The 15,093-nt window shown below is 45.3% G+C and overlaps 1 protein-coding gene across 4 annotated transcripts in view; it reads right to left on the bottom strand.

Moving 5' to 3' along the window:
* Positions 1 to 1,170: 1,170 nt before the first annotated feature.
* The window catches only part of LLGL2 (LLGL scribble cell polarity complex component 2), a 62,620-nt gene continuing 48,697 nt past the window's right edge, over positions 1,171 to 15,093 (bottom strand). For 2 of the 4 annotated variants that reach the window (XM_073312132.2, XM_073312131.2), the window contains 10 exons: positions 10,873 to 11,023; positions 10,251 to 10,367; positions 8,459 to 8,625; positions 7,273 to 7,537; positions 6,390 to 6,543; positions 5,166 to 5,206; positions 4,633 to 4,680; positions 3,835 to 3,877; positions 3,082 to 3,143; positions 1,171 to 1,876 (listed from right to left, as the gene is read on the bottom strand). In XM_073312132.2, coding sequence (XP_073168233.2) covers positions 1,869 to 1,876; positions 3,082 to 3,143; positions 3,835 to 3,877; positions 4,633 to 4,680; positions 5,166 to 5,206; positions 6,390 to 6,543; positions 7,273 to 7,537; positions 8,459 to 8,625; positions 10,251 to 10,367; positions 10,873 to 11,023 — 1,056 coding nt within the window. In that variant the 3' untranslated portion in view covers positions 1,171 to 1,868. The remainder of the gene's footprint in view (positions 1,877 to 3,081; positions 3,144 to 3,834; positions 3,878 to 4,632; positions 4,681 to 5,165; positions 5,207 to 6,389; positions 6,544 to 7,272; positions 7,538 to 8,458; positions 8,626 to 10,250; positions 10,368 to 10,872; positions 11,024 to 15,093) is intronic. The other 2 variants (XM_073312133.2, XM_073312134.2) reach the window with 2 other exon arrangements.

Genomic DNA, 15,093 nt, shown 5'->3' with positions numbered 1-15,093 from the left:
ACAGGCTCTCATGAGAGGGGTCCCCGAAGAGGGACGGGGAGGGAGGGAGCAGAAATAAACTGGAGGATATAATCCTGAGCCACAGTACTGAGGACCTATTGGTCCGCAGTTATAGAGGTTCAGGGAAGGAGGAAAGAGGACAAGCAGTCCAACTAGGTAACACACTAAGGAAACTAACAACTTTAATAACTATTTACAGGAGAAAAAGTTCACAATGAACAGTTCTGGACAGGGAGGTTTGCCAAAGCAAAGGATGTTCCAGCACCATCACCATTGGAACTGAGGGTGGGGGGAACCGGCAATGCCGCTTATACTGTGGCATACACACGCCACTCCAGAGGGTGCCAGAGCTGGTCCTCTATGGATACCACTGAAGGAAAAACTTCCGGCACTGGTGCATGTAGCAGGCACACACCCCTAACACGAGTGGACAAGAACAAACACTTGAAAAAGCTGAGTTACTGCTTCAAACACAGGTGCTGTGCAGCTCCCAGTACCAGGAAGTCTAAACAAGTCCAGCTTCTCCTTCATAGGTCTTTTGAGTAGATTTGGAACAGCAGATCAACACATTCACCTCTTCCTTACTAACACCCACCCTCCAACAGAAATGGAGTGGGGAAGAGATTAACAGACTAGTAATGAAAACAGGAGATCAATTTTAGCTTGATAACACATGATTTGGGATGGAGAGGAAGGGAAAGATTTCTCACAAAAGGGTTTCTCCTACTCAAAGCTTTTCCATAAGGCTCACAGCTGGTTCGATGTACTGTACAGCCTCTTCCCTCGCCCTCCCCCCCGCCCCGTGCCCAAGCTAGTTTTTAGTACTAGCACAGGATGGTCCCCAGGATTTTCTAATTATGCTATGAATTACCATGGGATAGTGTTAGAAGTGCTTCTAGATCAGATTTCTAGGGGTGGATTCATAAGCCCCTGCAATCTGTAGGTAAAGGAGGCAAGTGTGAAGGTGAAGGCTAACAGCTCCTCCCGCTAATCGGACACATGCACTGATTAGAATTGGTTCTTTAGCAACACTGGCTTTTCATGTCAATTTCTCAGCAGATGCTGGTGAGAATCCCGATGCCTGAAGCTGCACTGCTTCTATCATGCAGAGGAATGAGTCCCTGCTTTTGCAGAAGTGACAGATACTGGAGCAGACCATGACAACAAAGGTAATTGAGGGTTTTCATTTATTTCAAAAAGAGCAACGTAGTGTTGAGACACAAATCAAGTTCGATTAAATTTCCTCTAATCTGAACAGCTACAAAAATAGATTCTACCCAAATCCGTAAAACCAGTTAACAGTACCATCAAACAAACCCTAACTGGAATGCCTCATTCCAATACCAGTTACAGCAGCCACAGGGATCTAAAACGACAGATATATTATTTCATTTGTTTTGTTTTCTTAAAAAAAAAGTACATTTTAAAAATATGTTTCCATTAAAACAAACACCCTTACAATTTAAAAAATTGTACAAAAAATAATCTTAAACCACTCAGAGGTAACAGTGTGTTTATTAAAACTCTGCACCCAGGGCAGTAACATTTATAATTTAAAACCCAGCCCAGTAGAAAAGAGATAATTGTGCAAACATTAAAAATAGTTACAAAGACGTACACAGAGGCTTGTGGTGCTTCAGAGCAGGCAGTCTGCTTCTGGCCTCCGTGCAAGACTCGAGGAGGAGAAGGTGGTTTCTGGTGAGGCACGAGGGGGAGTGGGACGCAGACACACGAGTGAGTTACAGCTCTCTCTCCTGCTGTACAGGGAGAAATAGAGGCCTCCTCTCCATGGGACTGCTTTCCCAGTCAGTAGTGTTATGGCACTCAATCCAATGCCAGGATGTCACAGCGGCTTTGCTGAGGTCTGATCATTCTGCTTAGGGAAAGAATATGCAGCACCATATTAGGATCATTCTGGACAGATAACTCCTCCACACCTCCAACCCCCTCCCAATTCAGGAACATATTGGGTATAAAGTTTGTGGAGCTCATCCCAGTCTGATCTTTGGTCTGGGGTTCACATCAATGCTCACAAGATCAACTCACATCCCTATGGAAACCCCAATAACAGGCCTTATGCCCTGGCTGCCAGACACTCCCTTAGAGAAGACAGGCAGCCTGCACATCCACTTCAGACAAGTTGGTTTATCCCTCGGGCTAGACGTACATACCCTGTAAGGTGTTTTTTCCCCCTGGCCGTGCTGAATGCAGCACAAGCAGCTATGCTATAGTGTAGGCCTGCCGTAGCTTAGCCTGCTCATGGTTTATTACAAAGAGGTGAAGAGGATAGGAAGAGGGGAGTGGCATACAAAGGACTTCTACATGCCCCAATGCTCCCAGAGCCCTTCTCTGCCAGCAGCTCTCCCCAAAGGAGCCCACAGCAAATTTCAACAGCTTAAAACACAAGACAGGTTTTAGGAGGAGCTTGTGTCACTCCATCCGGGACTGGGGCAGCACTTGTTTGTTCAGGTGGCACCCAGGCTGCTCAAACACTGAGACATATCAGGCAGCCAGGAGGCTCCCATCCAGTCAGATGAGGTGATCTGTAGAGCAGTGACTCTCAACCTTTCCAAACAACTGTTCCCTTCCAGGAGTCTGATTTGTCACGTGTACCTCAAGTTTCACCTCACTTTATTTGCTTACAAAAAAAATCAGACAAATTTACAAGTGTCACTGCACAATACTATTGAAAAATTGCTGACTTTCTCATTGCTACCATATAATTATAAAATAAATCAACTGGAATATAAACCGTGGACTTACATTTCAGTGTATAGTATACAGAGTAGTATAAACAAGTCAGTGTCTGTATGAAATTTTAGTTTGTACTGACTTTGCTAGTGCTTTTTACGTACTGGTTATAAAACTAGGCCAATATCTAGAGGAGTTGATGTACCCCCTGTAAGAGCTCTGTGTACCCTCTGGGGTACATGTACTCCTGGTTGAGAGCTACTGCTGAAGAGCACCGCACTCCGGAGTGCCATGTAAACATAAAACACCAGATTGTTAGGAATGCTGACCCTTCACTTCTTGCCTCATGTTGCTGCACCAGAGCCTGGAAATACCCTGGGCTTCACTTACCTCCTCCATTACTTAGTCCATGTCCTACGTGAATTCTTCTTGAATTTCTCTCTCCATAGCTCCTGCAATGACAAGGGAGCAAAGTCCATCAGTGCAATGCAATCACCCTATCTGGATAGATACATGCAGGTGTGTCAGGCAGTCACTCATCCTCTCCGCAGATCCTTGGAAACCCTGGGTTTCCCATTCCACCAAGCACTAAAGTATTTTGCATCAATTGTAACATCAGTCATTCATCTGCACTTCTGTAGCCCTTCACCTGAACAGCTCAAAGTGTTCTGTGGACAGGAGTTAAAGCCCAGCACCCATGAGGTAACTTATTGCCTATGTGTAGAGATAGGGAATTGGAGCAGAAAGATACATGTCCAAGTTACAGTCAGTGCAGAGCCAGGATTAGATCCCTAGAGTTCCTGTCCCAAGTCCCATCTTCAGCCAACTAAGCCCATGTGGCCTGCCCATAGATTAATGTGGGTTGATTTGAACCTGTATGCGAGTACTCAGAGTCCTGCTCCTTTGGGATATGGAAATGTGATCGCTTCTGTTTCGCCAAGAGAAAGAGACAAAGGATTATTCATAAAAACTCAAGGGAATTGGTTCTTGTGTAGAAAAAGTTTCTCTTTGGACCAGTTTTCTACACACACATTTGATCAGTTGCTAGTGCTTCACTGCAACAATATCTGCCATTGTGCTGGATAGTCTCCCCGTTTTCCCCACCCACCAGGGAGAAGGGAAGGCTGGTCACAGGGTACTCACCTTCTCTCCCCCTCCAGTGTACTTTGGATCTCCTTCAGAACTTCTGGAAAGCAAACCGTTAAAGAGCAGTGAGAAGTGGGAGCAGATGGGCAAGGTCCTCTGCTTGAATCAGTAAACATTTACAGTGACATTAAGAGCTTGATTGCACATGCTACTTCTGCTGCACCTCATTTCAGAATGGCCTTTAAAACCTGCCTTCCTGCCTCCTCCATGACTGTCAGACCTTTAAATATCACTGCCTCTTCTGCAGTACTAGTCTCTGACAGAACTATAAAACTCTGGCTAAGGGGCTGGCGCACAGCAGTGTCTCCAGAGGAAGTGCTGCCAGCACCAACATGCTAGCAGTCCAGGAACACAGCCAGTTCCAGCCGGCCCTTCGTTCTTGGGTACTGCTGGAAAGTGATGTTCCTTGTGTATATTAAGGCTAGGTAACGATAGAAGCAGGTAGGCAGCTATGCAGAGCTTTCTCATCTCCCTTCCTTAGGGCACTCCCATCCTCACCAATCCATGAAATAAAGCTGGTACGGATCTTTAGGGAGAGGGACTATCTTTCTGTTGTGTTTGCCCAGCACCTAGCCCAATGGGGTCCTGGTTCATGACTGGGGCTCCTAGGGGCTACAGTAATGCAAATAAATAATTCTGTTCTGGCATTATGTACTTTATGGAGTTGCAACAGTCTATTGTAACCAGGAGGATGAACAGTCCATGCCTCCACCAGAGAAGGCTACCTATCACCCCCCTTCCCCTCACCAACCAGTGCAGCTGCCCCTCCAGCAGCTCCAGTTGTCTCTCACTCACTTTCATCATTGAGTAAGGCATGTTCCATCAACCTCCCAGACTTCCTCTCTGAAAGACAGAAAACAAGTTGACGTCCAGCTACTTTTCATGTTCTATGCACTTAGAACACTACAGGGATAGGCACTATGGGAAACGTCACAAATATAAAAGAGGTGGATACTTAAGCCCAGTTTGGCTCGGGCTCGTTCTAGAGACGGCATCACAGCAAAGTGCTCATTAAATGGTAAAAGACTCCACACACTCACATCCACAATCCCTTCTTCCTAGCACGACTGGGCTTCCCTTTCTAAAAACAATGCAAGATCAGCCTGTTGTAGAACCTGAACCTGTCACGTCCAGGTCACCAGAAGGTTCTGCCCCTGTAGCCTTAGTCTGAGATGACTACTTCGCACAAAGAGAACGATCTCCCCTCTTCCCAACACTACAGCTCCTCACTCCTTTTCTTTGAAGAAAATATGACCACCAACCGCAAAGGTTTAAAAAATGTTTATACATGTCACAAAGTTAAATACATAAGTTTGTTGCCTGCTTACCATCATCTTCTCCGGGGTCACCAGAGCTTCTGCCTGATTCCCTGGGGAAGAAGGTAAAAAAAACAAAAAACAAAACACATGTATTAGAGGGGCAAGTAGATTCTTGTACATACCTGGCAGATCAGACAAGGACAGATTCCTCTGGGTCAATCAGAGCATGCATGCGAATGCAGAGAGGTATCCTGAGCAAGCAGCTGAGAGAAGCATTAGGATGGTGGGTGATAGGGAAGTTCCCCAGTGGCCAAAATTCCTCAATTTTTCTTCAACACCCCTCCTCCCCCACAGGGGACTTGCACCAAAACACACCACCTCTAGGGAAGATCTGCTTCCACAAGGAAGAACATCAGGGTTCAAGCTACAAAGCAACAGTCCAGTCTGCTATATAATAGACTGCAAACAAGTAATATGACAAAGTGCAAATGGGTGGAGAGGTGGGAAGTTGCATGCAATGCCCTCAAAAGATGTCACTCTTAGTAAGTTGGCAGTGGGAAATGTAAGACAGCTGGTAGGGAAAAGACCAGGGAGAAAGTTACATTGCCTCATGCAGCAGGACTGGAATCCTCCTAGTCCCACAGGACCCGTTGCATTAATAGCGGGAGCAGGATTGAAGAACAGTCCCACACAGGGCTCTACATCATGGCAATCAGTTTGGAGTGATATTAACAGTCTCCAAAGGAAGCCCTGTCCAGTCCTTTTTGGAAAGAAAAGGTTCTCTGGCTCCACCAGATAATATATCACAGTGAGCTTGGAGGGGGAGGAGGGCAGACAAGAACACATAGAACTCACAGTAGCATGGTCCTGTCTACATCAAACCTGGGCAGAGGTGAAAGTAAGCCGGTACGGTCCAGTATGCCGTGCCGGACCGGACCAGCTTCCCCAGGCTGACAATTTAAACGGTCCAGGGCTCCCTGCAGCAGCAGGAGCCCTGGGCCCTTTAAATCGCCCCTGAGCCCTGGGGCTCCCAGCCGCCCCTGCAGCTGGGAGCTCCAGGGGTGCTCAGAGCTGCAGCCCCGAGGCCTTTAAATCTTTAAAGACCCCGCCTCTTCCGGTTGAGGCCACGCCCCCACTCAGGACTCCAGCATACTGGTAAATCCTTTAAGTTACTTTCACCCCTGAACCAGGGAGACTAGATTTGGAAGTAGAACACCCTTCAAACACAAGCCATAATGGAAAAGCTAATGAGAGGTAAGGTACTCCTACAGAGAGCGTTTTAGCTTGTCCTACCTGGATTTTCTTGTAGCCTTCTCCATGCCAGCTTTGTTATGCAAGTAGTTGTTGCCTGTAATTTCTGGTGTATCCACAACGCATCGGGGCTCAACCAACCATTTGGTAGACAGGGAGAACCTCTCAAACTCTGATGGTGAGATCAGATAAAAACCTAGAGGGGAAAACGTAAAGGGTGTTTCGTTCACAAAAGAATGCAAGCTCAGGAGCCAGAATCCAGAATCACAGTCCAATGGTAAATGAGAGCTAAATATATTCTACTCTCCACAGAAAGGGCATCTTGTTTATACTTCCTCCAAACCAATGCACTTGGGCTTTGGAGAAGAGTATTGCACCTGCCTCATTAAGGGGTCAACCCAGTAATTGAACAACTGAAGATTGCTTTGTTCTCTTTTTAAAGCTGTGCGACACGTGTCCGAGACCCTGCAGTTTGAGAGTTTTCAGCTACAACCCCCAGGACAAGAGCCTGAGCAGCACCCTCTCTTTCCATAGTTATACTATGGGTTAGTTCCTTTCCTTTTGGAGATGTGGAAGGGGAAAGTGAGTGGCTTGGGAGGAGCTCCTCCCCAGATGCCAGTTTGAAGTGACAGCGTTGTGCACCAGTGACTCACGAAGAGCTATCCAGCAGCCTAGGAAGATGCCAAAATACAGAGATGTTTTATTTTGAGGCCTGAGAAGAAATATGGAACACAACGGACACCACCCTCTACAGTGAGGTGAGTTAGCCCCTGATGTCTTTGGATCTGAATGGCTACAAAGAGGATTCAACATGCTCATTATGGAAGCAAAACCAATGCGAAGTTTAAAGAACAGTGAAACAAGCGTTCAGAAGACATGGCAGAGGCAGGTGATCTAGGGGAGCTTATGCTGTTTGTGCCATTACCTTGGCCATATTTGGTGAAGACACAGGAAGCAATGCCACTCACATCTTCCTTACGGATACAGGGGTAGCGGATCTGTAACTTGAGGAAGGGCAGAGAGATGATCTGAATGTCTCCCAGGTTAGTGAGGATGGCCAGGTCATTTTCAGTATAATCATCAGTCTTGCAGCTGCCAAAGTTAGCGACTGTCACTTTTCGTACCCTACAGCCTTCCAGAGCTGTCAGCTTGAACTTCAGTTTGGAGCTAACCTTGGGCAGCGTGAATACCTGCCAGGAGGAAAAAAAGCCACATAATACACCTCCACGCTGTACACTGCCAACAACCCCAGCTCAGGAATGGTGCTGCTCCCTCCTGCTTTAACAAAGCCTGGATTCATAGGGAACCTTTGCCCAACAGCATGCACAGAAATGAAGGCTGAATCTGCCTTCCTGCTTAAAATGAGGCCTGGATATCATGGGATACTGAACAGGCATAAGTGTAGCCAGCCATGGTCTCAACTTCAGGGCCTGTTCCTGCTGTCACTCAAGTCAATGGGAACTTTGCCACTGACATCACTGGAAGAAAATGTAACGCTTCAAATCGCAGACCCTCATTACAACTTATCTCTTGTCCTCTCAAACCCCTTCCCCTCCAGCCACAAAGGATATCCACAGGGAAAAGTTGGGATTAACCCAACAGCCCACTCTACCACATTAAAACGACAAGGAGATCCCCGATAAATTATTCCTAGAGTCTCCTTCCTTAAACCAGTCAATTACTGGTTATGTAGCTATTTGGCAAAAGCAGTGAGAACAATTTTTGAACACTTGCCAATTCTCAGTGTCCTTTGTAAAGAGTCATGTCCCCTAAACTATAATCTGCAGAATCTAAAGCTTCTCCCAATGGCCAATTACTGCAGCTGTCAAAGAGTTTTAAATCAATCTACAAACATTCCTATATTCTCCATCTGCATTATACTAAACTCCCACTTCCACTTGTCCATTTCATGCGTCAGTTCTGCCCTGACACCAAGTCTATGTTCTGTGGGGCAGGGAGAGTCTTCATTTGTCTGTATGGTGCCAAGCACAAGGGAGCCAGATCCTAGACTGCAGTTCCTAGGAGCTACTGTAATCCATCCCTAGGAGTACAGATCAATACCTTAAAAAGGGGAATTTATATCAGACGAGATGCATGTGGACTGTATTTACCTTAAACTGCTCTTCAGACACCACAAGAAGTTGATGGCTGCCTTGCATATCAGGACTTTTAGAAAGGTCATGTGCTACTTCTAGCGGCTCTGGGAGGGGAGTGCCATGCCCATCCAAGACAAGTATCCCCACAACAGGAGCCCTGTGCATCAGCTGAATTTCCTTGGCTAGACAGACAAGACGTGGAGAAGGGTGAGAAAACAGACAGATATGATACCAGCCGAGAGGATGTGACAAGCATAGTGTTAGAACTCTCACACATCCTCTTGAAATGAGACAATGCTGCATTTCTACACCCAATCTGAGTCTTCCAACTAGCACATTGTTTATTTTTTGTTTATTTATTTTATTTATTTATTTTTTTACAAGAGACCCCTATATGGCTCTTTGTGTTTGCTTCCTTTGCTTATGCACCAGCACCAGTATCTGTAGAAATGTTAGTTAACTGCTTGCCCTAAAGCCATGATTCTAGAAATGACACTTTACCAAGAGTACTTTCTAAAGCATTTTGATCAGCCATGTTAAAGCCATCCTAGGCTACAATATGCATCTAATAATTCAACTGCTTTCATACTGTGTGATCAAACAGCTTTAGAATCCAGTTTAATTAGAATGGGCATTTAAACTGAATTCAAACATTGTTTCCAAATTCCAACTGACAAGGGTTTAAGAAATGTGTAAATGGATTAGGCTGTTATTGTAGGTTTCCCCAAAGCACCCATCAATATGTTGTCTGAGACTACTACTGATACGCACCCATCCAAGCAAGTGGTATTTGAAGCAGGAATAATTAAATGATGCTGGTCACCTAATGTACTTTTGCTCCGAACTAACACCTCCTGGATTAGCACCACAGGCAAAAGCACACAATGGTTATACAGTCGTTTTCAAAACAGTCACATTTAGCGTATGGAAGTTCCAAAGAGTCACCTTTTAGAGATAATTTTAGGCAAAGTCCATGGATGACTCTGGCCTATAAAGTAGGGTCTTTGCCTCCTAACTAAGTGCACAAGGTCAAACGAGTTTTAAATGAGCAAGACAGCAGATTCCCACTGTTGCCGTGTTGGATAGAACTGGCTCATTTTAACCGATACACATGTACTATTAATGGTGGAGCGAAAGGATATAACGGGCCCCCCATCAGAATGATAAACTAGAAAGTGAGGGGTGGGGGCGAGAAAATGTCTTGTTGGCAGAGTTCAGTGGCCGAGTATAGGGACAGTGCCTTCACCAGCAGCTTAATGGGAATGAAAACTAAAGAGGTTCAGGGGACAGTAGAACCCATTTACAGTAGAACCTCAGAGTTACGAACTGACCGGTCAACCACACACCACATTTGGAACCAGAAGTACACAATCAGGCAGCAGCAGAGATCAAAATAAAAAAAAAAAAAGCAAATACAGCACAGTTCTGTGTTACATGTAAACTACTAAAATAAAAGGGAAAGCAGCATTTTTCTTCTGCATTGTAAAGTTTCAAAGTTGTATTAAGTCAATGTTCAGTGGTAAACTTTTGAATGAACCACCATAATGTTTTGTTCAGAGTTACGAACAATTTCCATTCCCAAGGTGTTCATAACGGAGGTTCTACTGTATAATCAAAAGCTGAACTCCGAGCTACTATTGGTCAAAACGTAATCAGATCTCTCCTCCTGGCCAACCATAATGTTTCCAGGTCATGTTGCTCTCCATTTATAACTAACAGCTTTGCAGCTTTCTAGCAGTACATAACAGCAGCCCCTCTGATTCCATTAGGGCTGTTTCACAAGTTCCCACTAGTGAGCGATACTCACCCTGCTCTGCCTTGACAGGCTCATCCATCCTTCTCTCCGCTGGTGGAACACGCAAACAGAACGCATAGACTGTGCCTCCATTGGTGCCTGCCCACAAGGAGGGGCAGTGGCGAGAACCTGGACCAGGTATAAAGCCCATGAGCAGGGTATCTTTCCAGGAACTTTCAAATGTGATGGAATGGTTCTACTGTCTGTATGCAAATGTATATGCTCACACTAACCCAAGCACATACGTGATGAGAGGGAAATTCAAATGTAGGATCAGTTTGGTATCTGATGCATCCCCAACAGGATTAAGAGGAACCACATCCTCTCCTCGTCAGGGTATTGACTTTTGGCAGCCAGAGGCGAAGAGACTATGAATGGTGTTTAAGGCCAAAGAAGCTTCATCCTATTTGAAAACCACATACTTCAAATTCTCCCCCAAGAAGGTGAACCTGTTTAGTCATGGATCAATCAGCAGCTGGTAGTGATCATACAGAACAGCTCTGCTCTCACTCATTTACTTTGGCTCTAGACTGAATAGTTTCAGTGCTACAGGGAGTACACGAAGGGAGTGCTGGGTCTATAATCTAGACGAACATAGTGCAGAGCGTGGCGGTGGCAAGCTCCTTCTACTCACTGTCTCTCAAAAAGGTGTCTGCGAAGTACAAGGTGCGCACAAAGCCAGTGAAGGAATCTTCTGCGGACCGCGCTTCGATCTTCCTCTGGATTGGAGCCAGTTCCATCTCCTGTAATGCATCTTGGTCAAACCTGGAATTCGCCTCTTGCACCTTCACATGAAGAACAGAGGGGATGAGGCAAGTTCTCTCAGACATAACATTTCTCTTTCCTCCTCAACAATCCCTTCTAGCATAGGAGAGGCAGCAAGTAGGGATTAACAGATGCTGGTAAATTAAGGTTACTTACTTGTAACCCAAGTTCTTCAAAATGGACTCTGCATATTCACACTAGCAGGATGTTCCAGCCCAGGCCTGTGCATCCCATAAGTGTGAATGTGCAGAGGCTATTCAGTCTACCTGAATCCTACAGAAAGATGAGAATTACATTTTCATTTCCTTAACTCCCTCCTGCATATTCAAAGAAATCTGCATTTCTCCAACACTGGCCACTTTTGCTAGTGCAATAGGCTGAGCAGAGGGAGCACTGGACTTTCATTTTTGCTTGTGTTGTTGTAGCTGTATTGGTCCCAGGATATGAAAGAAACCAGCTTGGGGAGGTAATATCTCATTAGATCAACTTCCTTTGGTGAAGTTTTATTGGACCAACCTCTATTGAGAAGACAAGCTATACAGCCCCTGAAATCCAACCACCAAATAGTGACCAAGCCAGCAGACAAGGGGGATGACATCATAGTCCTCAACCATGACAACTACATAAACAAGGCCAACTGACGACCCTGACACCACTTCCCATAAAGAACTCAAAGACAACCCCACACCACAATTCACATAGGATTTTAAGGATATCATCAAATCCTTCCCCAGACAACTCCAAGAGAAACACTATCACCTCATCCCCCATGAACACATGCCAGGGATCTTATACATGCCTCCCAAGAAACACAAACAAGGGAACCCAGGCAGACCCAACATATCTGGCCATGGCGCTCTTACTCAGGAAATATCAGGACTCATAGAAACCATCCTCAAACCACTCACCACACAAAGGGCCCGCTTCCTCCAGGACATAACCTATTTCTTCCACAAACACCACAACACCAACAAGCTCTCTCAGAACATCATATTGGCCAATGGATATCACTTCCCTATACACCAACGACCCTCATGACGACGACATCACTGTCTGCCTCAAATATCTACAAGAAAATGGACAACACTCAGATATCCACCCCAAACACATTGCCAGACTCATCCATTTCATCCTCACCCATAACAACTTTATATTCAACAAAAAACAATTTGTCCAAACCATGCAAACAGCCATGGGTACTAGGATGGTTCCCTAATATGCCAACCTCTTCATAGGCCATCTTGAGGAAGAATTTCTGGACCATGCTCCACAAAACCAGTGACAAACCTGAGATACATTGATGATATTTTCATCTGCTGGACAGATGACCTAAACTCCCTCAGATTTCCACCACAACTTGAACTACCACCACCCATCCATCAAACTCTGCAATCAAACCCGCACCAGCATCAACTTCCCGAGCACCACTATCAGCTTCAACAGAACCCTCTCGCAGATCCAGCAACCAATCCAGATATGCCAAGAAATCAATTATCTACAGCCAGGCACTCAGATACCACAGAATATGCTCTGAGGAGAATATCCAGGATATACATGTTAACACACTTAAAATCACCCTCACCAAACTTCTTTATCAGAGAAGTAGATCACACCATGGAACAGGGTAACCCTAATTCCCTGAGAGCACCTGCTTCAATTTAGAAAAAAAAAAGCCACTGACTGCACATCCCTAGTTATCACATACCACCCTATACTGGAACCCATATGGGGTATCAAATAATTGCCACTCATACTTGATGGGGACCACATCCTAAAAAAAAAAAATCTTTCTAAATCCCCTTTTCTGACCTTCAAACGACGCATCAGAAGCGAGCTCCCCACAGACCAGAATACACCAACTCAAACCAGTACCAGACACTGCCCTAACATAGGCAAAACCTGCAGTCTTATATTCACTGCTATAATGATCAATACCCCACAAAACACACCTTTCAAGATCCACAGTGCCTACACATGCCGTGCACCTTATCTGGTGAATCAAATGCGCCAACAACTATGTGGGTGAAACAAGACAATCACTATGCTCTCGAATGACCTCGGATAAAAGACAAAAATCATCATCATATCTGGGAGTGAATACTTTTCACAAAACGAACACTCCATATCTGGCCTCTCAGTCCAATTTGTCAAAGGAAACCTGCACAACACCTTAAAAGACAAGCCTGGAAGTTTAAATTCATAACTCTGCTGGACACCAAAAATCATGGACTCAGTAGCGAACCTGGCTTTCTATCTCATTACAACAATCTGTAACGCATTAACTCTTTGTTCCACGACTGCAGAAGTATTAATTGCGCATGTCATTTTGAATGGTTTCTTGCAACGTTAACTCCTTGTACTTAACAATCTGTTCCACCTTGCATTAGCTGTGACACTGATGATCTTTCCCAGACCTGAAGAAGAGCTCTGTGGAGCTTGAACAATTGTCCCTCTCACCAACAGAAACTGGTCCAATAAAAGCGATTACCTCAGTTACCTTGTCTCTCAAAGACATCAAGTAGTTACCTTTAGAGAGAGTCTTCCTCTCTAGAGGGGAATTTAACTTTGGGTATAAAGCCTCCCTCAATCTCCCCTGGAAGATTTCTCCTCCCCTACACTATCTCTTTATAGTGTAGGGGAGGAGAAAGGCAGTGGCAAGCAAGTGAAGGAAAATGCCCAACTTTGGTCCTTGACGAATTTCTGTATTTTATTAATATTTTTATTTCAACTCCGGACAGAGCGTTTTGCCAGATAAAGATCCAAAACAGAGTTAGTCAAGTGTTCTATATCTAAATAGTTACTCCTGGGGGAATTCTGCACCATGTGTGCGCATAATTAATGAGCCACGCATATTTTTTTTTATAAGCAAAAAAGAAACTGCAGTTCCACCTTTCACCCACCAGAAAGAGCTGTGGTGATAGAACAGAACAGGATGTCCCAGCAAGTAAGGGAAGAGAAAGACCCTGTCTTCTTCACAGTGCCTGTTAGGCCAGGTCAGGAGACAGGGGCTATCGGGAGACAGACAGTGTGGGGCTGCTGGGCAGGCGGGGAGGGGGGTGTGTGTTGTCAGATGGGCTCATAAGGGCTAGTCAGGAGGAGAGACTTGGGCAGGGGCTGAGCGGGAGTGAAGGTGCAGGGCCACATGGAGACAGGGGGTGACTGAATGGGGGCTCAGACACATGGGGACAGTGGGAGGGGGTACAGGACCACATAGAGATGGGTCAGGGTGTCTGAGTGGGGGTGGAGGAACACATGGGGACAGGGGGTGCAAGGACACATGGGGGTACAGGGACACATGTGCCTGACTGAATGGGAGAGGCTGGGGTTAGCCAGGGTCTGCATGGGGGAAGCTTCCTAACAATCCCTTCCCATCCCCCCCAAAAAACCTATTCCATACTTTTCCCACCCATACCAAACAATCCTCCAAGTTCACACCCAGCAATTACTTCCCTCTCCCTCAGCTCCTCCATTACCCCCAACTCCCCCCCAAGCTATTGCACTGCTTCTCAGGGGTGCAGAAAATATGGTTCCATATTGTAGTTTAAATTATTTATTACTCAGAGTTCTGTACTAATATATCTAGTAAGGAATCTATTTGTCAAAAAACATTTCCTGAATCTTTTTTTCTGTATTGTTACAGAAACACTTGCTGACTGGTATTTTGAAATAAATGACTGAAAATAACTGAAACTGGTGTGATTATACTGTGTTATTTTGACAAATAAAATACACAGATTTTTAATTTTTTTGGCACAGAATTCCCCCAGGAGTAAATAGTTACCAATGTTAGGAGTGACAAGACTGAGGCCGGATACACTACAGAGTTAGGTTGATGCAAGGCAGCTTACGTTGACCTAACTATGTATGTGTCTACACTAAAATTTCGCTCCCGCCGATGTAACTGCCCTGCTACGCCAACTTATCTTCACCTTCATGAGAGGCATAGAGTCAACGTCGATGTAATTAGGGTGACTCAGTATCAGTGTAGACACTGCATTGATTACATAGACTGTTACCAGCTTTCAACAACTATCCCACAACACCCCGTACTGACAGTACAATTGACACAGGGACTCCTGGTGAGGATGCG

This window comes from Lepidochelys kempii, chromosome 14, assembly GCF_965140285.1.
Source record: "Lepidochelys kempii isolate rLepKem1 chromosome 14, rLepKem1.hap1, whole genome shotgun sequence".
Classification (NCBI taxonomy): Eukaryota; Metazoa; Chordata; order Testudines; family Cheloniidae; genus Lepidochelys; species Lepidochelys kempii.
Note: the sequence above shows the minus strand (reverse complement) of the source record. Positions and strands in the feature narration are given on the sequence as shown.